The following is a 26,054-nucleotide window of genomic DNA, read 5'->3' as shown; positions in this document are numbered from 1 at the left end:
AGTAGAAGTTTAAAGTGGCATGAAAAGAATGGACTTAAGTAAAGTACAAATACCTCAAATTTGTATTTTAGTGCAGTATTTGAGTAAATTTACCTTGTCATATTCCAACACTGCTAATGTAAATGTACTTATTTCTGCCACCACCAATAAATAGCAGAATAAATATGCTGCAGTATTAATTTTCACTTTCTCAGGCCAAACGCCAGGGGGCGATGTAGCACGTATGACTCACCTCACGCGCCTCAAGCTCGTGACTGTAGCGTTGTATCTGGACGGAGAAAGACAAGCGAAAAATGCCATAGACGCAAACACCTGCAACATGAAGACGGCGTTTACCGCGGAACAAATTTCGGACTGGTTTACCTCCCGGTCGAGCTTTGCTAACGTTAAGCTCACAGAGGAGGTGGTTGAAAGAAAGTCGGAGGAAGCCGCGTCGAAAGAGACCAGGTGAGACTGTAGCGTTAGCTTAAAGCTAGCTAGCCTCATGCTAGTTAGCATCCTCGGAGCTCACGAGTTAACGTTTATGATATTCAAGGCTACCGTTAACCCTTCCTCTATGGTCACAAACCCTGACTGGTTAAACTTTTTGATAATACAACAGTGCACATAAAGAATGGCAGAAACATGTTAGCTAACTTTAACATTTGGTAAGTTAATTAACGTTTCTGAAGAATGGAAAACCATTGAAAATAAGAGCACGTGCATCTGTCCCTAGCAAAACATAGGGGTTTAGAGGTTTATTATAAAAGGCTAAAAGTTAAGTTAATACAAAGAATTTATTTTAACATATTTAATCACTTAGTCGCACGTTTTTGCCAGCAAATGTTTACTGCTGCCCCCCCCCCCCTTTTTTTTTTTAAGACTGAATTGGGTATGATCTGAGGGTCAGATGCCCATTTCTGTCTTTTACATGGTCCACCAGGGGTCAGACTGCATGTATGGTGTCTGAAATAATGTTCTCAGTATATAGAGTAGTTTAATAGCTAAGAATTACTCCAGCTCATTCTACTGCAATATTAAAGTACTGTTAACATAATGCATTGATAATAATGACCCAATGATACAAAACTGATATGGCCAGTTTAGCAGTAGGAGTATGTTTACTTTTGAAACTTTTGCTATTTCTTTTATGATGTTGCTTGCCTAAAACTTTTGCCTGCAGGGCCTTTATACATACTATATGTTTATAGTGTGACACTGTTGCATCCTAAGTAAATTCGCTAAATCAAAGTTGCAAACAATTTACTACCCATATACCATAGAGGATGAAATGTTCAGATCATTTACTTTAAAAGTAGCAGTACCACAGTGTAGAAAAACTCTGTTACAAGTAAAATTCCTTAAGTGATGGTGGTGGATCTTAGTAGTGGAAGTTACCTCAGCTTGATACTCTATAAACACAAAACAACACAACTACAAGACTTGACTAAGTGTGAATGTGATTTCCAAAATCATGATCTGTTAATAATTTTCCAATTAGCTAATATATAAATTGTGACTTAGTTGTATAACACTGAAGTGGGGTTATTTTTTTAATTGTTTTTGTTTTGAAATACTGCCCACAATCTTAAAACCTCTGACAATATACCAAAGAGATTTCTAATTTTTATTTTACAAATTCCCCAGGTTAACAAAACTCATACTGGGGTTTGAAAGGATAAATAGCAAGTTAGGGGACCACAGAAAAAACATACACAAATTATGTTTATTTTCCAGTTTTTCCCAGTCTCAAGATCTATTATTTTTTGGAACTTTAAATGCACAAGTTTTAACAAAACACCAAGATACCCAGAAAATTCAACACTGACGTATTGACATTGGTGTCAAACCCAGGATGATTAACAATTTACGAGAGGACAAGAAAATCTACACAAATTATGTTTTTTTTATCGTTTCCCTCAATTTCTCCTTTTTTATTTTTAATACTTGATTATGATACCTCCTTTAGGGCTCTAAAATCACCATGAAACAATCTGAGAGGAAAAAAAATCATTCTCTCATCATCTCTCTTTAACTTTTCAAACCTCAGACATTTTCAGCTTGTGACAAGCAGACACAAGTAGATGTTTGTTCACTTACTCACAAGCTGCTAAGGCCTGGGCCCATTGGTCCAGGTCACGCATGTCTTAACATCCTGTGCCTGTATGAAATCACTCCCACCACCACCTGACAATATACCTTTGAAATACATGATAGCTGTACAAAGTGTAACTGTGTTTTTTTATCAGGATGACAGAAAATCAGTCTATTGAGTAGGAATTAAAAAGAGCGGTTGACAAACTAGTTATACTAAAACAGTTCATTGCATTGTCCACCTAGCCTTGTGCCATCTGAACATTTTTGGTCACAAACTACTATACATCAACAACTATTACAAATATTCAAGTTTTTGCATTTTGTCTTAGTGATGTGGATATGATAACTGTTTTTCTGCAGCAGTTTGTCCTCTCACAGTGTAGTGCTGTATGTCCCTGTGGGCCGGAGAGGAACTGGATAGTAATATGGAAGGTCCCAGTCCCTGGTGGACCCTGCGAACGAACCTGAGTGCCGCATGGCCCGATCCACATATCCAGAGATAGTTGGGATCTCCTCCCTTGGGTGGTCTCCACAGTTGGGGACGGTGGGTGTGACAAAGCCCTGCTTCATGATGTAGCGGCTGGTCCAAGCCTCCATTGGTCGGAGCTGTGCTGGCTGCACTGAGAGGTTGTCCTCTTCTTCATATTCCTTTTGGCTCAGGAAGTCCCTCAGAACCTGTTTGAAGACAGATGCAAGCTCCCAGGGCCTTATGTTGTTTGTGGCAAGCACCTCACGAAACCTGTAAAAGGATGCCACCAATAGAATTAATTAGATACTTGTTGAAGTAGCAAGGATCTCCATTAACACATTGTCACTGTCCTAGATTTTCTTTTTGCACGTTATAGTCACTGTTCCTGCAGATCCTTGAAAAGTCTTTAAATGCATTGAATTCATGAATCTGAAAATAAGGCCTGAATTGGTATTAAATTTGCTTAAATTAATCTTTCAAAAGTCCTAAAAATGCTCGCATATGGAAAGTAGAATTTTATGAATAGTTTTTTTCTGATGTTGCAACGTAAAATCTCAACGTAACATCTGTTTTTTTGTTAAGTAATTAAATAAATTCCTAAACTCGTCATGATGGGAATCCATGCAGTGGAATCTCACATGCAGATTGGGAGACACAGAATCGCCCAGAAAACTGTCCAGAAATACCAGATATTTCCCACTTCTGTTGGTAAACCAAATACATACTTTTATGATAATATAATAAGTACATTGACTTCCATGTTATCCACTCTAAAAGTGGTAGTTTTTTTTTCAACATTTGATGTAATTAATTACCCTTGACTATAAACATTTGGGCAAAATAAAATTCTTTCCTCGGTTTTTGTTATTAGAAAACTGGTCTTAAATTTAATTCCAACTGGTATTTAGAAAGTCTTTAAAAAGTCTTAAATCTTCCTCGCTTTAAGCTGCTGGAACCCTGATAATATTTTATAATTCAGTCTCTCATAGTTTCAGGAATGACACATCTAGGACAACAAAACAGATTTCTGAAATGGTACAGACATAACTCATTTTTTACTAAATATGCTATTCTTTGGTAATGTGGTTATGTAAGCACACAACAGTGACCCAGTACTGAGTTTAATGGGAAATGAGTAAGTAGGTCACTGTGCTCAACCATGTAAAACCTTGTTTTTTTATATCATTATAGCTAACATAGAGATGATGAGTGCAAACCCCGGCAGTCTGGCTTCACTCAGCCTTACAGGGCATCCTTCACCTTCACATGTTCACACCCTACATCGCCTGCCTCTGTGACAGTAACACATAATGGCTTTCTTGGCAGCTCGCCCTGCCTCCCATTCCCTTTAGGTCGTCCCTGCTTTGCCTGCTGTCAGGCTTTGTGTTGATGATACAGCAGATAGCCACTGTTGACAGCATACTAATGTGAGGACGGAGCATGGCCGCTATCAAACACACCTGGAGAGCACAGTGGCTGCATGGATGGGTGGGATCTGGGCACACAGGAACTCCAGCTGGTGTAGCTCAGATGTGGGGATGAGAGTCCGTAACCTGGGGTACTTTTGAAACCAGTGGAGACCCAGGGTGCTGTGGGCTAGCCTGTGCTCTCGCTCCAGCTCCCTTACCAGCCGCTCACGCTCCTCCACATGCCACAGGAGCTCTCTGATCAACATGCGACTTGGTACGACCCCCGGGGACTTCAGAGGTGCCGCTTCATCCTGAGCCTGCACTCTTGTTTCATGGGACCATTTCATCCAGCTGAACAGGGGCATGTCAGTCACAGCAGACAGTCCTGAAAAACTGAAGAAACAAGTTTTATTTTTTTGTTATTCTGGACCATGATGCCACAACTTCCCCATAGCATGATTTTACTCATTTAAAAAGGGTGGAATATCTGTTGCTTCAAACTAGGTGCTAATTTCTCTTACGTTGCACCTACAAATGACAAGACAGCATTAGACCATGTGATGAACTGCTCATTTACAGCAAAATAGAAAAAATGAAAGTAATATGAGAAAGAAAAATTGAAAAGTAATGGTAGGAAAGGAAAATTAAAATGAATTAATGAAAGAATCAAAATTAATATTTTCCTGTTGGTGAAATGTATCCAATTCCATTTCTGACAATATCTTGGTGCTTGTACCAAAAATCAGGTCACAATTTCAGCTTCAAAGACCACAGTGAGAAATGTTTTAGAACGCTGCAACCTCAAGTCTCTGAGCGAGGACCCGCTGATTCTTATTTTATCGACAACTTGTGCAGTGTAGCCCTATAATAATTAAAATTTTACGGTTGACAGTGAAAAATGATCACCCCATAACCAAGCTGACCTATGGTCCCTGCGTGATGGGTGCTCTGATTGCCTTTAGTTCAAGTTAAACTCGGTGAAGGACAATGTCCCAGTTGTGTATATTTGGCTTTTTTCCCCAGACTGATGGATCTAACACAGCTTCCACCTGGGATTCAGATAGATTACACCGCCTGCAGGGTCAGAGGTCAATCAAACGAAATACAAACTCTGATGTGTGGCTTCACATATTATAAAGTTGCAATACAAAGCTTTGTCAGTTGTCAAATATGATTTCAGTATTTTAACTACTCAGCTATCCAGCATGTGCAGGAAAAAGTTATCACACTAATTTCTGGCTGCAGATTTGAAAAGGCAGATCTGTACTTACAGGTGAAAACTGCACCACTGACACCTTTGCTTGATATTCAGAAATTAGGCAAAGATGAGATTTTCACAGAGTACAGCCTCCAGCTCCTTGTCTCCATGGGTCAATCACTGTAAACTTTATCCCTTTACTTGCTGTTGACTACATCCCTTGGTGTCAAATGCCATCAAAAGAGCACATATGTTGGCAGCAATCCTCCAATGTCTTGGTTGTTTGAAGCGTTTCTCCTCTTTGTGTTGTAGTTATTATCTTGTCCCTATTGTCCCTCCTGCTCCTCCTGTCATGCAGACTTTTTCCAGGAGAGTTAGTCACACACTGTTAACTGACTAAGAGCTGTCACCTCTCCTCTCCTTTCACCCCACTCTCCTCTGTGCAGTGTGCAGCTTTGTTGTAAGGTCAGCTGCTTTGTAGCTTGCACGAATTGTGTGCAGTGGAGAGAAAGGAAGAGGGCGAGAGTGCGTGTGTGTGCACAAGCCGTGGGTGTGTTGTATTTGAGCTCCTCTTAGTACTGTCAGGGCTTGTGCCTGCTGTTGCGATAAAATCCTCCCCCTGCTAAGGGAGAGCGAGAGGCAGAGACAACTGGGAATGCTCTCTTGGCTACAGTGCTGTGGGCCTGGTTCAGCTGACCGGAGGGAAAGACGAGAAGAGGCAGGAAATCAAATGAGCAAAGTTTCAAAATGGTACCAAGTAGGGATGCAGTGCAATTAAATTTTCACAGTATGATAACTATCTCAGAAAATACCGTGGTATCACGTCTTATTGAATTATTACTATTATCACTCAGAAAGACTCTTAAAGGAGTGATAACAGAGAGGTTCGATTTGGTTGAACAAATATTTCAGTATTATATTTGAAACAAAGCTGCTGGCATTTCTGCCCACTGTGAACTTGCACTGTAGGTTTACTTTTAATGATGACATCATTATTACTAATGAGAATGAGTGCTTTTAAAAGTGATTATAACAGGGTTCCCATAGTCATGGAAAACCCTTCCCCTACGTATATGCAATAACTGAATCTGTATTTGAATAAAATGTGAATCTACTGTGTTTAAGAAATACAAAAACAAGGAAAATCCTTTTGAGCCTTGAAAATGTGTAGAAACCCTATTGCAAAAAACATTTCTGAATTGCCGTATTCTTTGGTGTCTGGTATGTCGGAAACTGTTAAATGCTGCAGAACCCAGCATCAGCCCCAACAAATGTTGCTGAGGACATAGCAGCTGATAAATTCTAGCATTTACAGCACTACAAGTCATTTCAATTAAGCATAAAATAGAGCACCACGGTTTCTGCATGGATACAAAATTTAGCCACAATCTGAAATGCAACTGATTGAAGCTGCTGTAAAGCTCAGCCTCTAACTTTAGCTGGTCCTTACCAATACATGTAACAGAATTTATATCTGGTAAATGCATGTTTATTACCGCAATGCTCCTTTGGATGTTGAGACTAGCCGGTGTAAACTGAACAGTGCTTATTCTAAATTTTTGACCTGTTTTATTGCTGTGAACAATTTCTGTTGACTTTCACTTATGAGCAGAAGGAAGTAAATAAATTGCTAAATGGTCTTTGAACCTTATTTAAGTGATTTTGTTATGTTAGGGAAAATGGGTGCAAAAGGAAGGAAAAAAATATGATTTGTTGGTTAATAGAGCTGCTTGATTTAAATTTGTTTCAGCCCACCAGAGGTTCCTGATGAGGGGTGCCTGAAAAGTTCGAACTCTGATGGAGGGCGGACTCAAAAAACAGAACATGCAAAGAGTAAGTATTAAACTCTGTTAGCTTTTTCTTGTCCTACACCATACTCCCCTGCATTGTTAGATATACAGGAATCTACTTTATGCCCCAGATGGTTTAACCTTGTTTCTTGTGCATTTGATTATGTATCCTTAGGCTCTGCTCCTCCTCCACTTGCCAGCTACAAGTACCCCAGCTTGCCCATTACCAAAAACAGACAGGAGGTAAAATGTAACATCCATACACCACATACCCTCGACACACAGTGTGATGGTCTGAAAGTACATTCTCATTCTCCTGAAGTACTTTCTTTTTTTAGTCGTGTTATGAGTTCTAGTCAAAATGACCATTATGTCCTCAGGACGTTGGTGTACTTATGCCTTTACTGTTTGCTCACGATGAACTCAATGTCATTTCAGAACAACAGCTAACTTTAAATTCACTGGCCTAACATTTTCTGATGTCTAATAAAGAGTAGTGTGTGTATATATTAGGAGCACATGCTGTCATTTTAGCTGCACTTTCTTAATGCAGATTATAAAGTGTGGACTTGTTATTGCAAATCAGCTTAGCACATCCATCTGCTCTCCAATTTCATAACTTACTTTTGTATGTATTTTATTTCAGTAATATGGCACAAATAGCCAAATGGTGTTTCTATTTTTGTTAACTGTGTCCCTTTTTACTGTGCACGTGTCTGCTTGTGTTTGTGTTTTTTGTGTGTGTTCCTGCTTCCAGCTGATTTCCCTCATAGAAAACAACTCTGTTGTGATCATTCGAGGAGCCACAGGCAGTGGCAAGACCACCCAGCTGCCACAGTACATTCTGGACCACTACAATGAGAAAAATGCCTCATGCAACATTGTGGTCACCCAACCACGCAAAATCGGGGCAACCAGTATTGCCCGCTGGGTTGCCACACAGAGGAAGTGCACCCTGGGTAGTCTGGTGGGATATCAGGTTAGTGCAACATCTAGACAGAACATCTCTAAATAAAATCCTAAAGATAGATTGCCAAAAATTTGTCAAAGAAGGACAGGACCAAAACATATGAATAAGAGTACCGCTGGCTTGGTGATATCTGTCGCAGAGAGGTTTATGTCAGGTTTTATTTTAGTCCTAGTCCTGTCAACTACTTCAGTAAAAGCTTTAATAGAATAAGGGTATGACAAGCACAAAAAGAAGATAAATTTTAGAGATGTCACTTCACTCTGCATCTGAAACTGTATGGCCTAGATCATCTTCCCCATACTGTTAAGCAGGCAAAGTTGGGGTGGGAGTTTATCAGACCACACAGGCGAGAAATAGAACCTCTCTTTCTAATATTGACCTCTAGGATGTTTCCCAAGTCAGATTTAGGGGGAGGAATGTGGGAATTGTGGAAAGTTCTTTCACACAAAGTGGCAGAATTGAAAATATCAAAAAAATGGTAATTTGGTAGATTGAATTTTTGAGAGAATTGTGAGAAAGATCCAAATACACTGTCAATATGCAAGTCCTTAATTGTTTTTAGCCCTTTTATGTACCAACATCCTAAAAAATCTTCATTTAAGGAGGAAGAGAATAGGGGACTTTTGATTAAAGCTAAGAGAATTGAGACACACTGTAGACCACAATGCCTCCTAAACTGGCACCAAAGCTGAAGGGATTGATTCACAACAGGGTTTGACCTCTACCTAAATTGTGCAATGCATATACATATGTAACATGTATGTACATAAGCCTACACATATACTCTTAGCGCCTACAAAATTTTGTTTTTTGTCTTTTAAAACAAAACATGAACAACTCTCATAACTTAGAGAGTGTTTGTATGCTTGTATTAACAAGCGTTTGAGTTTACATTGTTTCCAGGGTGTCTGGCTGTGTTGTGCAGCGCTCTGAAACAGCATGTCTAAGAATAACTGTTGTCTCCTCCGCTTGGTGTAGACCTCTGGAGTTAAGGATGATGTCACTGACAGTGGGAGCAATGATAAACAGTTGGTGTTAGTAAGAGATATAATGCTCAAGTTATGCAGCATAACCTGAACATTATGTTCTTCATTTTTGTATCTCTCTCAGAGGTGCTCTTTGATTTTTGTCTGAACTCCCTCTGAAATATCTCTGTTAGCTGTAAGAAGAGAGCTCTTTCCTTCCTTTCCTCTTTTGGGCTGAAAGTCGTGCAGTCAGTGAATGGAAAGTTCTGTGCTCTAGAGTTGAGTTGGCAAACCAGAAAGTATTTCCCTGAGGTTGGAGATAGGGTAGCAGTGGATTTTATTACAGGTCACTGGTGTTTTCTTCAAAACCAACCACATACAGTCATGCTGGCATTGCGGATGTTTGTATTTAAGACACTGGAAAAAGTTGAGACCTAAAGCGACTGTAGGGAAAGCATACTGTGGCCTCTCCTGTTGATTTTTCTGAAACAGTAGAATAAAACCTCATTTACAGGAACTGGCAGAAATAAATGACTTGGTTTGTTATTATTTTAGAACTGTTGTATGTTCTGCAGCTAAGTGTGCATGAAACAAGAAAAAACAGATGTCCTCCATGAATGGACTTTCGTTCATGTCGAGCAGGTGCCTTTCGACCGGAAATGACTATCATTTCCGAAAAACAGATAACTGTAATTTTTTAAGTGCCAGAATTAAAGTATTATTGGTGTTGTCCACGTTCATGAATACATATGTTCATATTTGTATTTCAGGTTGGACTGGAGAAGATGGCTACTGAGCACACTCGGCTCATCTACATGACTACAGGAGTGCTGCTGCAAAAAATGGTTACAGCCAAGTGTCTCACAGAGTACTCCCACATTTTCGTAGATGAGGTGATTAAGCATGAGGCAGATTTTCTCTTATTTTCTCTACATATACGCTGGATATTAGAGTGACACCATAGGATGCCTGCATCCCCACCCCCCCCAATATTATATCAATGTTAAGGTGATGCAGGGGCACAATGCCATATCAATGTCAGGTTTTATTGAGTTCTGTGATCTTATCAGTGATTCTCCATAGTTTGGACCAAAATTAGCAATTTTAACTACTCTGCCTTTGCACAAGGTTCATGAGCGTACTGAGGAGATGGACTTTCTTCTGCTGGTTTTGAGAAAACTTCTACATTCCAACTCATGTTATGTCAAGGTAATTGCATGTTTAAGTAATATACCTCCTCTGACCTCCTTTTGCGTCAGTTGAACTTTGTATCACAGGACCTGTGTTTTTTCAGATCATCCTGATGTCAGCCACCATCAACTGCCAACAGTTTGCAGATTATTTCAGCACCCCGATTCGTGGCAAAATGAACCCGGCCTACGTGTTTGAAGTGGAGGGGGCACCCTATGCCATTAAGGAGTTTTACCTGGATGACCTCTGCAAACTGTTTCCATACAGGGTGATAAGATGGGAAATGTTTTCTGATGCTACAACTGTTCTCTGTATTGGAGCCAAATAGTTGATATGTGAATTTTGTGGTTCTTTATCAGGTTGAGTCGACTCATCTAGATGACCCTTTCATTTCAGTGGAGATGTACAATCTTGCCATCAGTCTCATTCAGAGCTTTGATGAGATGGAGGGCAAAGATTCTGAGTAAGGCCTTGGTATTTTTAGCACATTTAACTGCTTTAACAGATGGGAAGAGTCATAAAAAATGATGATGAGCGTTTGTGTTTGAGCAGTAAAGCAAAGAAAGAAAGTATCATGACTTCATCGGAGCGGGGCAGTGTGCTGGTTTTCCTTCCTGGTTTACACGAGATAAACTACATGCAGGAGGCCTTGGCCAAGCTGGTCCACAAAAGGTGAGCCTTTGAGTTAATCCGTTTGTTGAATTTCTCTCTGTAGCAAATATCTATTTTCTTCATTATCTGCTTTCGCAAGATGTTATGAATGTTTACCTTAATGATTATGCTTCTGTTGTTCAGACTGCAGGTTTATCCTCTCCACTCCACTGTGACTCTGGAGGAGCAGAATGGTGTGTTTCTGTTTCCTGTCCCTGGATACAGGAAGGTAAAAACCATTTATTTTATTCTATCTCATATGTGGTGTCAGTATCTGCTGTACTGACGACCTCCTCATCTTAACAGGTCATCCTTTCCACCAACATCGCTGAGAGTTCAGTGACTGTCCCAGATGTCAAATATGGTGAGGTTTTTTCCCCTCAGCTTGGTGTTATCTATTAGGGATGTACACCATTAGTTGATTCAACTCATAAACTTCAGAAATATGAGTTTCTCTGCCTGCCTGCTGTCTGTCTGTCTGTCTGTCTTTCTGTCTGATTGTGTGTCTCTCACACACACACACACCCTTAGACTGGCATGTGTGTCAGACTTATGTGCATGTCCAGAGATGCACAAAATACGTGCAAGCCTTCACACAAAATGTTCATAATGCTCCATAAAAAATGCGGCACATTTCAGCAGCATTTAATCTATATTTTGGTTACTGAAAAACACCATTAATGATTTCAGATGGCTCTTACACAAAACACAATATACATTTTTTTTTTTTTTCTGGACACAGTATTTTTTTTCCTGGACAGATCATGGGAATTAGTTGTTAGGAACTCTACTATTGTCTATAAGATTAATGTCTGTTTTGTAATAAGTATCATCAAATCGTAATTAGTTTTGGTATTTTTTGTCATCACAGTGATTGATTTCTGCCTGGCCCGTCACCTGGTCTGTGATCCAGATACCAATTATCAGTCTCTGCGTCTCACCTGGGCATCCAAAACCAGCTGCAACCAGCGTCGAGGTATAATAGTTACAGCACAGAAGGTTACCTCTGAGGTGCAAGTGTCTGTTTGCTTCTGTCCCTTTACACTTGTTTCCCCTCTCCTTCAGGTAGGGCAGGTCGGGTGTCTAAGGGCTACTGTTACCGTCTTGTTACCAATGAGTTCTGGAGAAATGAAATCCCAGACTACACAATCCCTGAGATGCTGGTAAGACAATGTGCACACCTCTTTTTCTATGTTGCTTTGAACCTTATTAGACAATCAAACACTGCCATACTGTTTGCCTTCCTCTCAGCTTGCCCCGTTGTCCACCACCATGCTGAAGGTGAAGCTGCTGGACATGGGCGATCCCCGCTCCATCCTTTCCACAGCCCTCTCACCCCCTAACCTTGGTGACATAGTGAGGACAGTGCAGCAACTCAAAGAGGTAAATAAGTGCAGATTGATGATTCTCCTCTGAGAAAGCCATTAATGTCTAGTCAAGAATGAGTGTGTGGCTGTAATGATGTATTTGGGCGGGCAGCTGACCACCCAGCTCTGTCACAGAGTATTAGACCAGGAGCTTTCTGACAGGAGCTTTGTGTCAGCCAGTGTTAGCTTTGTCAAGTTTGCTAGGTGAGGGTAATGAAGGGTGGTGTTGTGTCGGGGAAGGGAAAGTGGAAGAAGTCTATAATTCTATCACTGTGAGTATCCATCCATTCACTTTAATTTGCACATCTGGGGCGGGGTCGCGGGGGCAGCAGACTTAGCAAGGTGTTCCAGACGTTCCTCTCTCCAGCAACTTTTTCTAGCTCCTTCTGGGGGATCCCAAGGTGCTCCCAGGCCAGATGAGATATACTGTATATTGTGCATTTCAAAACCCTTACTCTATAGTATGTCAGAAAAAGATTTAGTATGTCCGAATACATAGTATGTCAGATGCAGTATGCTAAAAATACCAGGATGTTCTACTGCATCTACTGCATTTTGCAGCATGCAAGCCAGCATGCTTTTCTGGCTATTCTGACCTACAATCCTCTGCGCAGTGGCAGATACGTTACATCAACCAAGCCGCAAACAGATGACAGCTGACAGACAGCTGACAAACAGTTGACAGAAGCCGCAATGACAGATGACAGCGCATTTGAGTGACTTATGATCGAATAGTAATTGTATTATGGCCTGTATTCATTTTATAGGTTAAAAAATAATCACAGATATCCAACAAAGAAAAAAATAATAAAACAATGTAGCATCTGTAGGCTAATTTTAATAATTTGAAATGTTTGAATCCACAATGTGTGCAGTTATAACTTGAGGGTTAAACCACATACATTGCCAATTAACAACAGCAGAGCTGCTTGGGCTGATCTCCTTCTCTGATGATCTCTGCAAATGGTGTTTCCTTTGATCTCCATGGTAATGGATATTTGAGCAATAAGGTCAGAGTTCAGGGCGCAATGTTATAAAGAAGTAGTATGACCTAAATGTGTACATACAGTACATGATTTGTAAGGGTAGCTGCAGAACTTAGTAAAAGTAAAAAGAATTAGTATGCAATTCAGAGTGCACCATAATGTCTCCAGCATGTTCAGGGTCTACCCTAAGACCTCTTACCTGTTGGACGTGTCTGGAAAACCTCTAACGGGAGGCAACCAGGAGGCATTCTGTTCAGATGATGAACTACCTCATCTGGACCTTTTCAGCACGAAAGAGAAGTGACTCCTCTACCCGTCTGAGCTCCTTATTCTATCATATCCAGATGATCACTGAAACCAGCCCTCATCTGGAGGATTGTATCCATGATTTTATTTTTTCGGTCCATACCCAAAACTCACGACCATAGGTGAGAGTCAAAATTTAGATTGCATGGTACATGCAGAACTTTGTGTGACTCAGTTCCCACTTCACCACAATGGTTGAGCGCAACACCTGCATCACTGCTGACACACCAAACCACCTGTCCATCACACACTCCATTTTACCCTTCCTCATAAACAAGAGTCTTTCAGAGCTAGGCTATAGATAAACTACAGTAGAAATTGAACAAAAAATTGTGAAGCCAGGGAATTCAAAAACATGGATGAAACAGACAACAACAACAAGACAAGCGCAGTAAATCGATAACACACAACCAGTTAGGAAAAGGCCTTAAAAGTTATTACTTTTAAGAGGTCATTTTAAAAGATTTTACTTCATCAGAATCTATCCTGATATTCTCAGACAAGGAGTTTGAGAGCTGAGGAGCCTCATAAGCAAAAACTCAGCCAGCTTTATTCCCAGGGATTTAAAAACTGCTGGACAGTCTCTTTTTGAAGATCTCAGGCCAGCCTCTGGCTCACAGGCAGCCAGCAGTTCAGAAATGTACAACCATTAAGTGTGAAAATGGAATAGGCATTTTAATGCCTAAATCCTTAAATATTAAAAGACAAACTGTTATTCTAAGGTAAGGTTTAAGGAGTTCATTGGAGGTATGTTTCTATCTACAGATGGGCGCACTATCTGCAAAAAATGATGCCAAGAGCTACAGTGAGGATGGGGAGCTAACGTTCCTGGGCCGAGTGCTGGCCCACTTGCCCGTGGACCTGTCCCTGGGGAAGATGATTGTTCTGGGCCATGTCTTTGGCTGCCTGGATGAATGCCTCATCATAGGTCAGTCTGTCATTATGCTACTCTTACGGACAAGGGTTACTGCATATGCATGTGTATACAGTTGTTGAGACATACAACAAATCTGTCATGACTGCACTCTTGCAAATGTGATGGTGTACTTAACAACATCAGTTTAATAGTGATGTTTTGGTGTCTTTTTGTGGGCTGTTTGCACAAACGACAATAACAGTTTCTGTTATCCTCAGCTGCTGCACACTCTCTGAAGAGTTTCTTTGCCATTCCAACCATGCAGCAGCTTGCCGGCCACAGGTGAGTCACATCCAGCAGCCACACTCATTCACAGACTGCCAGGCTGTCACTGTGGATCATTTTGGCGTCCTAAAAAAGAGCCATAAGATATTTGGGACATTATATTGTCATGTAACAGACTCCAGGGAGTCCATACCTATCTATTGACGACTTACTCATTTCTACAGCTTTAACTCTCACAGTAATTTGTGGCTAATGATGATTGAATATATTGTAGTTATAGAATAGCATTGCAACTTACATCCCACTTGTTCATTCATGTGTGCCCATCACTGTCTGTGGCTTATAAGAGCCCTTGCAGTAAAACAAAAGATTCTGACAGTCCAAAAAGATGCCATCTCTGTTTACATACAAAACACTAAAAAGTAAAATAAAATCTTGCCATGTAGTGTTTCCCTTAGATCTGGTTTTCCCTGTAAGATATTTGCATGTTTTGGCAAATCACAGCAAGAAGAATTTTTCTGGTGGTGCCCTGGACTAACTTTCAGGCCAGAAACAGATATTAGTTCTGTGTTTTGTATGTTTTTTCTTTGTACACTAAATATTATTTGTTAATCCAGGAGCATGTTGGCCTTTGCCCGTGGCACACCAAGTGATTCCATAGCTTTTGTCAATGCCTTCAAGGTAATGTGTGTAATGGCAAGTCAGCAGCAAGTTGTGGTGCTCAGTGGATTTACATATTTGCCTGATGGCTGTTGTTTTTCCCTGTTGTCTCTTACTGTTAGGCATGGCACTCATCCAAAAAGAAAGGACAGCTGAGACACCCAAAGGTGAAAACAACCAAACACGAATGAGCTCACTGAAACAACACACAAATATGCTGATTTTCCTTTTTACATATGAAAGTTAGAATAGTTTGCCACTGCTGTTGTGAAGAGCCAACTCTTGGCACTCTTGGCACTCTTCATTTTTCAGAAACTGCATTGAAGTACACATAAATTCAACATATATCAACAATATACAACTCAAAAGATGTAGCAGGATCAAGGACAAATTTTAATTCTTAAATAAATCTACCTTATACCTTATTATTGCTCTGTCCTAATTGTAATATATTAACATAGAACTGTGCAAACACTATAGCTTACAGAGTGGCTGCCAACGGAAGATTGATTGAGTACGGTCCCTATTTAGACGGTTTATTCAAATTCATCCCATTCTGAGAAAAGTCTCTGTTTATATGTTAGAAGGGACAGCTCATCCAGAATAAGAAATGCATATTTTTCTTCTTACCTGTGGTGCTTTTTATCCGTTTGGATAGTTTTGGTGTGAGTTCCAAAGTGTTGGAGATATCTGCTATAGAGATGTCTGCCTTCAATCCAATATAATGAAACTAGATGGCACTCAGCTTGTGGTGCTCAAAGGGCCAAAAAATACATTTGAAAATTTCAATAACAATGTCTCTTTCCAGAAATCTTGACCAGGTTACTCAAGACAATCGCCATTAATGTTCACATCTCGTGCGGTCACAAGCACGAGCCTCTCATCCATGAGTAGGTGCACGCTTCTAAAGATAGTTCCTATATGAAACTGCTCACAACAAGGTCTGTGGATTATTTTAAGTTACCGGGTCATAATTTCTGTAAAGAGACATTGCTGTTGAGTTTTGTATTTTATTAATTGGATGGAGGGGTCCTGTGAGCACCACAAACAGAATGCCAACTAGTTCCATTATATTGGGGAGAATGTAGAAATCCCGACACTTCGGCTTATATTTCCAACACTCTGCAGCTCACACTAAAACAATCCAAAATTAAGAATCAGTTCAGCACTCTGTTCTCTTCTGCATTATTTCTTGAAGTGTACATTTTCTTTGCCTCTGCTGTTTCCTCCGCTTAGGATGAATTAGACTGGGGAAAGGGCAACTTCATTCAGATCAAGAGGATCAGAGAGGTACAGAGAGAGCTGAATCGCATTAATTTATCAGACATTACAAGATGTCTTTGTCATAACCCATCCTTTTCTAACAATAAACAACCAGCATCAATCCTGCAGTTTGTAGGCATGTGTTGAATGAATCTTGCATCCATTAAGCTCAGACCTCCTCAGCAGTAACTCGCTGTCCAGGTTGCAGAGCTGTATGCGGACCTGAAGAAGCGTGTGTCCCAGTTCAACATGCATGTACAGGAGAGCACTCAACCCATGGATTACACCAGCACACACAGGCAGAAGTTCATCCTTCAGGTTAGTCAGTGTGTATATTGTGTAAATGAAGCTATACTATAATACTATACTGTCAGCTTGTTTTAGGTTGCGCCTCTCTCTGTTTTAGGTGGCCATTGCTGGTGCCCACTACCCAAACTACTTTGTCCAGGGAGAAATAGATGAAGACCTGGCCTCCAGAGAGTTGAATGGCCATAACCCCAAAACAACAGTGATGGTATGACCCATAGTGAGAGCCAAGAATTGATTACTGTATATAATTTTTATTGACTGACACTTTTCCAGTGTGTAATGACCATCAAAACCTTTAAGGCTATTGTCTTCTAGTCTAATTTATTAGGAGGTAAGGATATTGTAAAATAACATCAGACCACGTTTTATTTTCAGGTGAGGAACCTGCCTCCATATTCTTACCTGTATTACAAGCAGCTGCAGTCTCTGTTTCGCCTGTGTGGACAGGTCAAAGCCATGTCCTTTGACAGCTCTAGGTACTGAAGGACACTATAGCAAATCAGACATTTTTCATTCACTCTGACCTTTTTATTTGAACTCAAAACATGTCATTTCTGCCACAAGGAGTTTCTCAATCAAAATATCGAAATGGAATGTGCAAACTCGTAACCTGTGTGTGTGTGTGTGTTTGTGTTTGTGTGTGTGTGTGTGTGTGTGTGTGTGTGTGTGTGTGTGTGTGTGTTTCCTCAGAGCATATGTGGAGTTCTACAAGACATCCCAAGACTCGGGTGTGCTGCCTGAGGTGTCCCTTGCACTCCTACTGGCACAGCAGACTCCTCCCATGGAGCTGTCTGTCTTCCCCTTCGAACAAATAGAAAAATGTGCTGGGAGTAGAAATGTAACTCACATGAAATATGCACGGTATGGCTCTCTTCACACAGTATGGAAACCTTTACTGATGTGAGAGAGAAATTAATTACTGCATGAATTAAAAAAAAAATCTAACAATTGCTGTGAGTGTAGAAAATTCCATAAGAAAGATCAGAAGGGTTTGACTCTGTCAGTCGTTAGGTGGCTGATAAGTCCCTTTCTTGGCAGTATTTCTGAAAAGTGGAACCCTCTGCACCACAGGCTGCAGTGGTCAGTGCCCTTGCAAAGAGCTTTTATATAATCTGACATCTACGCACTCTACATGACTCTCTCCAGCTATCACTTGTACTCAGAGAGGGGAGGTTTTAGGCAGAGGCAGCACCAGCTTCTTCCTACCTGCCTCTGGGATGTGGGAGATGGGGTGACTTTGCACGTTATCCAACACAGCTCACCTACTATTCTCACTGATTACTTAACCTTGTGTTTCCAACCGCCTTAAACTTTAAAAATCTTGGCAAATGTTTGATAACCTCAAATAAACTTTGTATTCAATTCTTGTTTGGCATCACTTTCTTGATGCTCCACCCAAACCAAAGGAACTGGATGAAAGCCCCCATATTGTCAAGCAGACACTGACACTGAAGTGCTCCTATCTGTGAGCAAGGCACAGAGGCTCTGTTGCAATACTGATACTTGCATTTGTGTCTCATTAGTATTACACTCAGTTAAAATAAACATAACATTGTAGTAATGTTCTCAGTGTGCTGTTGCTTTGCAGGGTGAATGTAGACTTCCAGAGCCAGTCTGTGTGCCCAGTAGGAGTAGTGAGCAGCACCATTGACCCTGACAAGATTCCCCCCAACCGCTTGTTTGTCGTCCACATCACAGAGGTCAGTCCTTTACATTTAACTTCATCAAACAGAGTTAAATTTCAAAAGAGATAAGTGCTTGTTGGATTTTTGACTAAATGTCTGAATCTTGAATGGTTGTATCCTCTCTTCAGGTGGTGGAGGTGGGTCATTTCTGGGGCTTCAGGGCAGATGAAGCCAGCCTGGAGAGGCAGCGCCATCTGACAGCAGAGATAAACAATTGTACACTGAGCCCTTTAACTGTGTCTCTCTACCCCAACCTGCTGTGTCTGGCTCCTTACTCTGAAGTCAATGAGCAGAGCATGTACTACCGCGCCAAGATTCTGCACATGCGTGGCAATACAGTGGAGGTGAGTATAACAAATGTCACTTACTTCTCCCTTGTCTGATTTTAATGGCTTCTCTCTGCAATGCTTTTTTAAGATTGCATCATGGTAAAACAAACAAACAAAATGTTTGGAAATACACTTTTGTACCTTTTAGTTTTATTATTTTGTAGGAGCTTGATGTCCTCTTTGTATGTGTACATGCAGAATGTTGACATGTTGGTAGTTGGTACAACTAATTGGATAGTAATGTTGGCACTTTAATTCCATGAATGTATAGCACTGGACTTTCAACAACAATAGGTTGCACAAGTTATTTAGCTTATTTCTGAACCAAATCTGTCTAAGGTGACCGTGAACCAGCCAAATGTCAGGAAAAGAAATCTCTACCCAGAGACCTGAATTATTTAAAGAAAAGCATAGCGCAGAGGGATGAGAAAAGAAATCGGCATTCTGCTAAGTCTGCATAAATTTAAGTTTCACTGGCCAGAAGTTAGTATTTAGTATAATGTACACGCTTATCACCACAACATTAAAAACACTGTTAGGTAAATAACATTGATCATCACCTCACAATGTAATGTTCTGTAGGGAAACCTTAGGTTCTTAACATCATTTTGTCATATGCTTTAATGATATTTTAACATGTCTATCTGTTCTGTACACCTCGTTAAAGTTTTTTTTTTTCTGTCAGTTGTTTTAATGTTGTAGCTGATCGATATGTGTGTTTTTTATATATGTACATATTTATAGTTAAATGTAATTTATTGTCCTCAGGGTCGACAGTGCAAAAAGAACGTAGAGAAAACAGGATATGTTGTTGTCCTGCAGGTATTTTTCTTGGACTTTGGCAACACAGCAGTTGTTTCCTGCAGCAGCCTCAGGGAGCTCCCGTCTGACCTCCTGTCTCACCCATTCCAGGTACAGCAGCAATAAAATGGGTGTTCAGAGAATAAATGCACTCTCATCTGTTTCACAATCAGTGACAGACGTACTCTCTGCTCATGGTCTCAGGCTCAGGAGTTCCAAGTGTCTGAAATGCGTCCTTCAGCCCAGTCCATCATACTGGGGAACCAGTGGAGCAGCCAAGCCCGCGAACGGTTCGTCACTCTGGTGAAGGGCCGTTCCGTTATTGTGTCGCTGTACTCCATCCTCCATGGCGTCATGCGTGTGCAGCTGCTCATCAACACAGAGACGACAAACACCAGCGTGGTAGACATCTTGGTGGAAGAGGAACATGCTGTGAAGGCCGAAGAAAGCTTCGATTCCAAGGTGATGCAGCAAATGGGAGCTCAGATTGTCCCTCATGAAATGTATTTGACAGTGTGCGATATAGAAATCATTCAGTCATAACATTCCCCAAATTAAAGCCATATGTCACCTAAACATGCCCTTTTTGTATCAACAACTTGCCCCCGCAGGCTTGAAAGTAGCTTGATAATAGAAGTTGATCTTCTCCAGAAAGAGAGTAGTAGCCACTGTAACTGCAGTAGCTTGCAGTTACAGTGGACTACAGAATTTCATGACAAATATAAAGCAAAACCTCCAGAGAAACTTCTCTAACCAAACCTTCAGCATATTCTAATAAATCCCTGTCAATCAAAATACTTCATATGTTTAACTCATAGAATTGCTAGCCTGTGGCAAATTATTTAATGTTTTTGCTCGAAGTGCCCGGCCACTTGCCACATTTTGCACCCTCAAATTCCATTGTTTTCAGTGTAGACGCTGACCTTCTGATTAGAGGACGACGTGCTCTACCTCCGCTCCGCCCCTTGACTGTTGGGTTATGTTACTACAAAAAACCCTGATGTGTTGAGAACAAACTGAATTGATTATTAAAGAAAAAAGTCTCTCAGTCCAAATGTCTTATATTTGTGTGCTCTTCCAGCAAAACCATGAAGCACTGATGACCCTGTACAAGGACATGGAAAAAGGTACATATGTCCCCAATGCTGCCAGCAGCTCCTGGAAAGATCGGAAAATAGAGGAGAAAGAGCTCATTGACAACCTGCTGGACCACTTCTCCAAGAGCCGCCAGACCTATTCCAGGACAAAGGCAAGATATACTGTGGTGTACAGAATATTTTTATTTTTGTACTAAAATCTTAAACTATTTTCTTCATAGCACTTTTCAAAAATGTGCATTCAAACGATCTAAAGAAAAACACTTAGAAGGATTCCAAACAGTTGAATAATTACAATCTATTAACAGTAACCTTGAATACTGAAATGGGTTTGGAAGAGGAATTTAAAATAGGACACAGACTTTGAGTGTCTGAGATGGTGATATTCTGGTTTTGGATGACGACATCTTGCCGGGGCCGTCTGTTTCTCTGTTTGTCCAGGAGATGGGGCCATTTCAGTAATTCAGTTCATGTGTTGGCGTTCATTCAGAGGCACACCCATTCTGTCTGACAATGACGACAGGGTGGCTGTCAGTACCAACAGATGCATGAAAACGTCATGTGATGTGTCTAACTGAAGCCTTTCTTCGAACACCACAGGTTCATCTACAGGGACCACACAGCCCTCATAAGATAAACTTCCACAGCTTGAGCCATAAGACGTTCTACAAGTAAGCACCACGCACACACAGACCAAAATAAACTTGCAGCTTGTGAATGCCTCCGGTATTGCTTATGAGTGTGTCCTCCTGCAGGACAGTGTGCATAGATAGGAAAAGCATCAACTACTTGGCCCTGAATGAAAACCCTCATCACAAACATCAGAGGATGCTGGTGGCTGGGACTGTGTCAGTCAACTCTACAGGTACCAGATACAGCTTCTCCTTATTAATAAAAACTGCTCAAAGCTCCGCTAGTCAATGGTGCTATATTAACACTGGATCAAATGGCTAAATGTAATGTCAGAGGGGTTGCTTTAAGTGACAAACACACAAACTATCAAAACTCTCTGCTGTCCCTCACTTTTACCAGTGTTAAATTTTGACTGCTACTTTAGATTTAGTCTGATGCCATGTTCACACTTGACACAGATCGTCCCTTTGTGTCAACTCGTGTGTGGCCGCTTGTGAGCATTTGCCTGGCCTTTCACACTGGAAGCGTAATTCTCCGGCAGTCAGCAAGAGATTCTGCGCCTCTGCCCTTTATTAATCACATGTAGGGCTTTGTCTCTGTCTGCGTGTGTTTTTTAGTGTGTGTCCTCTCATTGTTCTCATTTTCTGTTAAGACACAGGTGTCATATATGTGGAAGCATGTAATGCATATTTTATTATTTATCATAATCAAGTCATTTAAATCTCTTTCATGTCCTTTATATGATTCATTATAGCTTATCGGTGTGTTTCTTGCCAGATTAACTTGGGTAAAAAATAGATTAGATGCCAAAACAATTGTTGCAGATTGTGGGCCAACCGCAGTCCTTGGGCCGCAGTGCGTCTTGCCCAACGGATTAACATGAGCATTGAAAGGTACCGAGCAGCTCAGAAAACTGGCACGTTATCTCAGAGCTTCCACGTCTGGTGTAAAGCTGGCGTTAGTCGTAAGAGAAAGATTATTAGTTTTTGTCACAACTCAAAATATTCTAGTCAACAAAAAAATCTTTACATTTTAGTCAACTTTATAAGCTTAGTTAACAACAGGATGTTTGGTTTCATTTTTCATCTTACCCTGAAATAAATACGCCTTAAACTGTCTCTTCAGGATGGTCATATTCTTCCAAACTTATATGTTGCCACAGGGTGTTTCCCCAACTCCCGTTAGTATGGTACCTTGTGTTTTCCTGTCTGCCAAATTATAAATAAAGTGTGTCTACATATTCATTTTTCTTTTCCAAGCAAGCTCGTTTTGCATTGAAACCATCATGTTGTTATCATTAACTCCCTGTCAGTTTGGGACATTATCATACAGTATGTATGGCCTCGATTCTGGGAGCCTGCACACATCTCTCAACCAATGACATTGCTTACATTTTGACAAACTAGACGCACAGTTGGAGAAAAATGATATGCATTTTGAATATCCAGTAGCCCACCACTGACATTTCAGGCTTGTCTGTCAACGAAAACAAAACATTCCTTTTTCCATAGTTTTTATTATCAAACATCTATTTTTTGATTGTTAACATCTCATCTTAGTCATGGAATAAAGGTAGATTCAATTCACTTAACTTACAGTAACATGCATCTGTTTTCAGCACACACTAAACTTTGTGCCCAGCACCAAACGGCAGACAGAGAGTGTTAGTTCTTGGTTGACAAACATAGTGGTGCAGTTAGCAGCTAAAGAGATGTTTTCTGATTAGATTCATCAGGTGTCCAAAGATACAACTCCAAATGAATGCTATTGTTGCTCTGGATCTGCTAAATGTGAAAACATTCAATTGTTTACTTACACATTTGTCAGACCATCTTTATAAGGCTGGGGATGTACATATTCAGCTTGTTCTTCTTGAAGTTCTTTTAAGTGCCAAATTAAATTATTGTAGCTTTAAATGTTCGGTTGTGTTGCAGGGACACGCATTCTACTGAGAGATACCTCCATCATGCCAGACATCCCCGGACTTCCTGCTCTCGTAACCATGCTCTTCACTCCTGTCATGGAGTTACGGTGAGTTAGACACACACACAAACACACACACACACACACACACACACACACACACACACACATACACACGTTTCACTGCACACCTTAAAGGCAGCATAATACAAATATCCAAGTTGATATTTTTCCCCCTTGTTTTTAAAGCACTGATGAAGAGAGGACCTGCTACACTGGGGCTCTCTGTGGCCTGAGCTGGAACAGTCAAACACAAGAGAGCATCCTACCTGAGCATGACATCGAACTCGCCTTTGACGTCAAATTTGATGTTGAAGATATCACTGAGGTAACAAAAAATGTCATGGAATCTAGTTACGTTTTCTTTATACTTTTTTTTATTTCAGAACCTCGACAGCTAAAACTGTAGAAATAATAAACTCAAAAACATGCGCTTTGTTATATGGGTACTGGCGTGCTTATGATTGACAGCGTTCTGACGTGTGTTTATTAATACTATTTTAAAGCAAAGTATGATACATGATGTAGCATTCTCTTTTGTATTACTGATAAGTTCTGTGTTTTCTCCCTTTATCAGATAAATGCTCTGCGTGTGGCTGTAAACCGTCTGGTGTGTGAAGGGCCCAGTGGCACGATGCATCTGGGGCCCGACAGGATCAGCCACCTGCAGGAAGACTGTCGGGACCGCCTCATAAGGTCACTTACATCCACCCACAGAAATCAGTAAAAAGTTTAAAGATTGATCAGTGTGTATGCAGTTACTAATGTGTGTTTTTATTGTGTAATGCAGGCTGTTCACCAAGTCACCGCGAAGGGAAGCTATCAGTCAAGTGTACTATGAGAAACCAGGAAAATGGAACCAGGTATGGTACATTAAAGAGTTTGATGCAACAATTAATACTTTCTATTTGATCATTAACCATAGACTGTATAAAAGAAGAGGATGTAGACACCATGACATCATCCACTAGTTTGATCACTACCATTTTCAAGCCTTGAGTTTGGATTTTTGGCCTTCGCCATCTTGTTTTTTTGGAGCCAGAACTGACCATATATGGCAGGTCATCAGTGTTGGGGAATAGTGAACCCCATGTAATTACACTGGTAGTTTGACTGCATTTTGCAATTGCTCGCTGGTGGTTAAACTAAACTATATCCATATTTGTGTCAGGATTCAAATATACAATATTTTTTGTATTGGCATTTTCAGACATACTATACAATGTTTAACACAGAAACTACACAGAAACTACAAAAATTGTTGGGCCATAAAATTTTTATTATATTTTAACATTGCCTCTCTGCTGTAAGTCAACCCTCTGTGACCACAGTTAGTCAGAAGTATTGATTATTTGTTAATAATTCTTTTAAGTTGTTGCATGCTACATGTATTTTCAAAGTTACATGGATAATTGAATAATCCTGCCTAGTGCAATAGGCTTCCCCTGCCTGGTCTCTAGTTTCTGAAGGCAGGTGTCTGACTGGTGGACATTATACACAAAACCAAAGCTGACATTTCTTGCACTTTACCATGAATCGTGAGGCGTTATATTTTTTTTGGTCCATGACTTGTGAGCAAGCAGGCACTTTTTGCAATAAATTAAAAGAGTCTTTTTTTTCTGGTTGTTATAATTCCGTATTACATGTAGGCTACATTGTCAATTTAATATTTTTTCAAAGTATTTTTGAACTACTTTTTCTAAGTAGCTTTAGTTACCCACACTACATTTCTGTAGTCAACTTCCTTCAGTGTAAAGTTATTGGTAGCTTTCAAAGCCATACTTTCCAAATAGCCTCCCCAACGTTACAGGTTCCCATGGTAGCCACTTGTCAATCACAAGGTACCCACTCCCTAAAGCATGGCCTTCTTTATGGTCGGTTTCACCCTAAATAGGACCATAATTTATAAAATGAGCATTATGCTGTATTGAAGAAGACTTAAAAGACTAGTAATTGAGACATAGTCATCAGGAAAATGTCTACTGAGGTAATGAATCAAACAAGAAGTACGGTCTCTTTTTCAGTGAATTATATTTAGTCGGACTTCTTTTTGCAGCCAGTGAAGTCACCCCCTGCTGGCCATTAAGGCATGTCACGTTTGCTTTGTTTTTCAGACTGTAAGATCGTACAAGAAGCTCCATGTATGACGAGTTTTTTTCTACAGTCTATGTCAATAGCCCCGTCACAGGCTGTTTTGTGGGCACATTTTAGCAGTGTGTGTTTCATGTGTTGATGTATTGAACATGCAGGTGGATCCTGCTCTGAAGATGGATATTGTCGAGCCTGGAAAAGGAAAGACCAGAGGTGTTCTCTTCCAGCTGCATCCTGTCGTCCTCCTCAACAGCTAAGACGTCACTGTTCTTCTTGCATTTGTGTTGAAATGAAACTGATTCTAATGATGTACTTTAAGAGTTTGGGTTTTTTTTAAGTTTATATTAAGAGGAGTATATATTTAGGTTCAATTGGGATTGTAGCTTTCAGCAGCACAGCAAAATCCTCAATGCTTCATTTTTGGTTTGCAGCTATTCCGAGTAGTGACTCCTTGTTCAAATTAAGTGGCTGCTAATTAATAAATGTTAAAGTTCATTGATGAGAAACATCTTGTAAGTACTTTGTAACAGCGCTTCAGCAGTCAGCCATTAAAAATACTTGTTTTCAACAGATGAGGCTCCTCAATCAGTCTTCATTTAAACATAGTCTCATTGTGACCCAAGAGTCACGTTAAATATATCCACAGCACACAAACACACACACACACACACACACACAACTCCT

General features: G+C 40.4%; 2 protein-coding genes across 2 annotated transcripts; one reads left to right on the top strand and one right to left on the bottom strand.

Moving 5' to 3' along the window:
* Window positions 1-190: 190 nt before the first annotated feature.
* Window positions 191-25,943, top strand: tdrd9 (tudor domain containing 9). The gene is made up of 35 exons (XM_042500854.2): window positions 191-447; window positions 6,903-6,985; window positions 7,118-7,185; window positions 7,700-7,921; window positions 9,648-9,770; window positions 10,006-10,086; window positions 10,172-10,336; window positions 10,428-10,531; window positions 10,621-10,740; window positions 10,864-10,948; window positions 11,026-11,083; window positions 11,591-11,695; window positions 11,785-11,882; window positions 11,971-12,102; window positions 14,144-14,306; window positions 14,513-14,576; window positions 15,137-15,200; window positions 15,302-15,346; window positions 16,416-16,469; window positions 16,644-16,760; window positions 16,849-16,956; window positions 17,127-17,227; window positions 17,442-17,612; window positions 18,340-18,451; window positions 18,565-18,780; window positions 19,588-19,677; window positions 19,771-20,028; window positions 20,648-20,815; window positions 21,264-21,334; window positions 21,419-21,528; window positions 23,231-23,327; window positions 23,469-23,607; window positions 23,857-23,975; window positions 24,070-24,142; window positions 25,529-25,943. Exons 1-35 carry the CDS (start codon window positions 224-226, stop codon window positions 25,625-25,627), a joined length of 4,107 nt encoding a protein of 1,368 aa, XP_042356788.2. The 5' UTR covers window positions 191-223; the 3' UTR covers window positions 25,628-25,943.
* rd3l (RD3 like) lies at window positions 1,686-5,687 on the bottom strand. The gene is made up of 3 exons (XM_042500855.2): window positions 5,226-5,687; window positions 4,006-4,347; window positions 1,686-2,815 (listed from the first exon to the last, which is right to left on the bottom strand). Exons 2-3 carry the CDS (start codon window positions 4,317-4,319, stop codon window positions 2,449-2,451), a joined length of 681 nt encoding a protein of 226 aa, XP_042356789.2. The 5' UTR covers window positions 4,320-4,347; window positions 5,226-5,687; the 3' UTR covers window positions 1,686-2,448.
* Window positions 25,944-26,054: the final 111 nt, after the last annotated feature.

Source organism: Plectropomus leopardus, chromosome 14 (assembly GCF_026936395.1).
Source record: "Plectropomus leopardus strain MGB_pleo_1.0 chromosome 14, ASM2693639v1, whole genome shotgun sequence".
Classification (NCBI taxonomy): domain Eukaryota; kingdom Metazoa; phylum Chordata; class Actinopteri; order Perciformes; family Serranidae; genus Plectropomus; species Plectropomus leopardus.
This window is presented reverse-complemented; position numbering and strand designations above follow the sequence as displayed.

Excerpts from the sequence above, each read along its gene's own strand:
- tdrd9 (XM_042500854.2), top strand. The coding sequence starts at position 224 with ATGACTCACCTCACGCGCCTCAAGCTCGTGACTGTAGCGTTGTATCTG. Across the intron at positions 11,084-11,590 it reads TGTCCCAGATGTCAAATATG|TGATTGATTTCTGCCTGGCC; the intron begins GTGAGGTTTTTT and ends TTGTCATCACAG. Across the intron at positions 16,761-16,848 it reads GGCAGAAGTTCATCCTTCAG|GTGGCCATTGCTGGTGCCCA; the intron begins GTTAGTCAGTGT and ends TCTCTGTTTTAG.
- rd3l (XM_042500855.2), bottom strand. The coding sequence starts at position 4,319 with ATGCCCCTGTTCAGCTGGATGAAATGGTCCCATGAAACAAGAGTGCAG. Across the intron at positions 2,816-4,005 it reads GCAGCCACTGTGCTCTCCAG|GTTTCGTGAGGTGCTTGCCA; the intron begins GTGTGTTTGATA and ends ATCCTTTTACAG.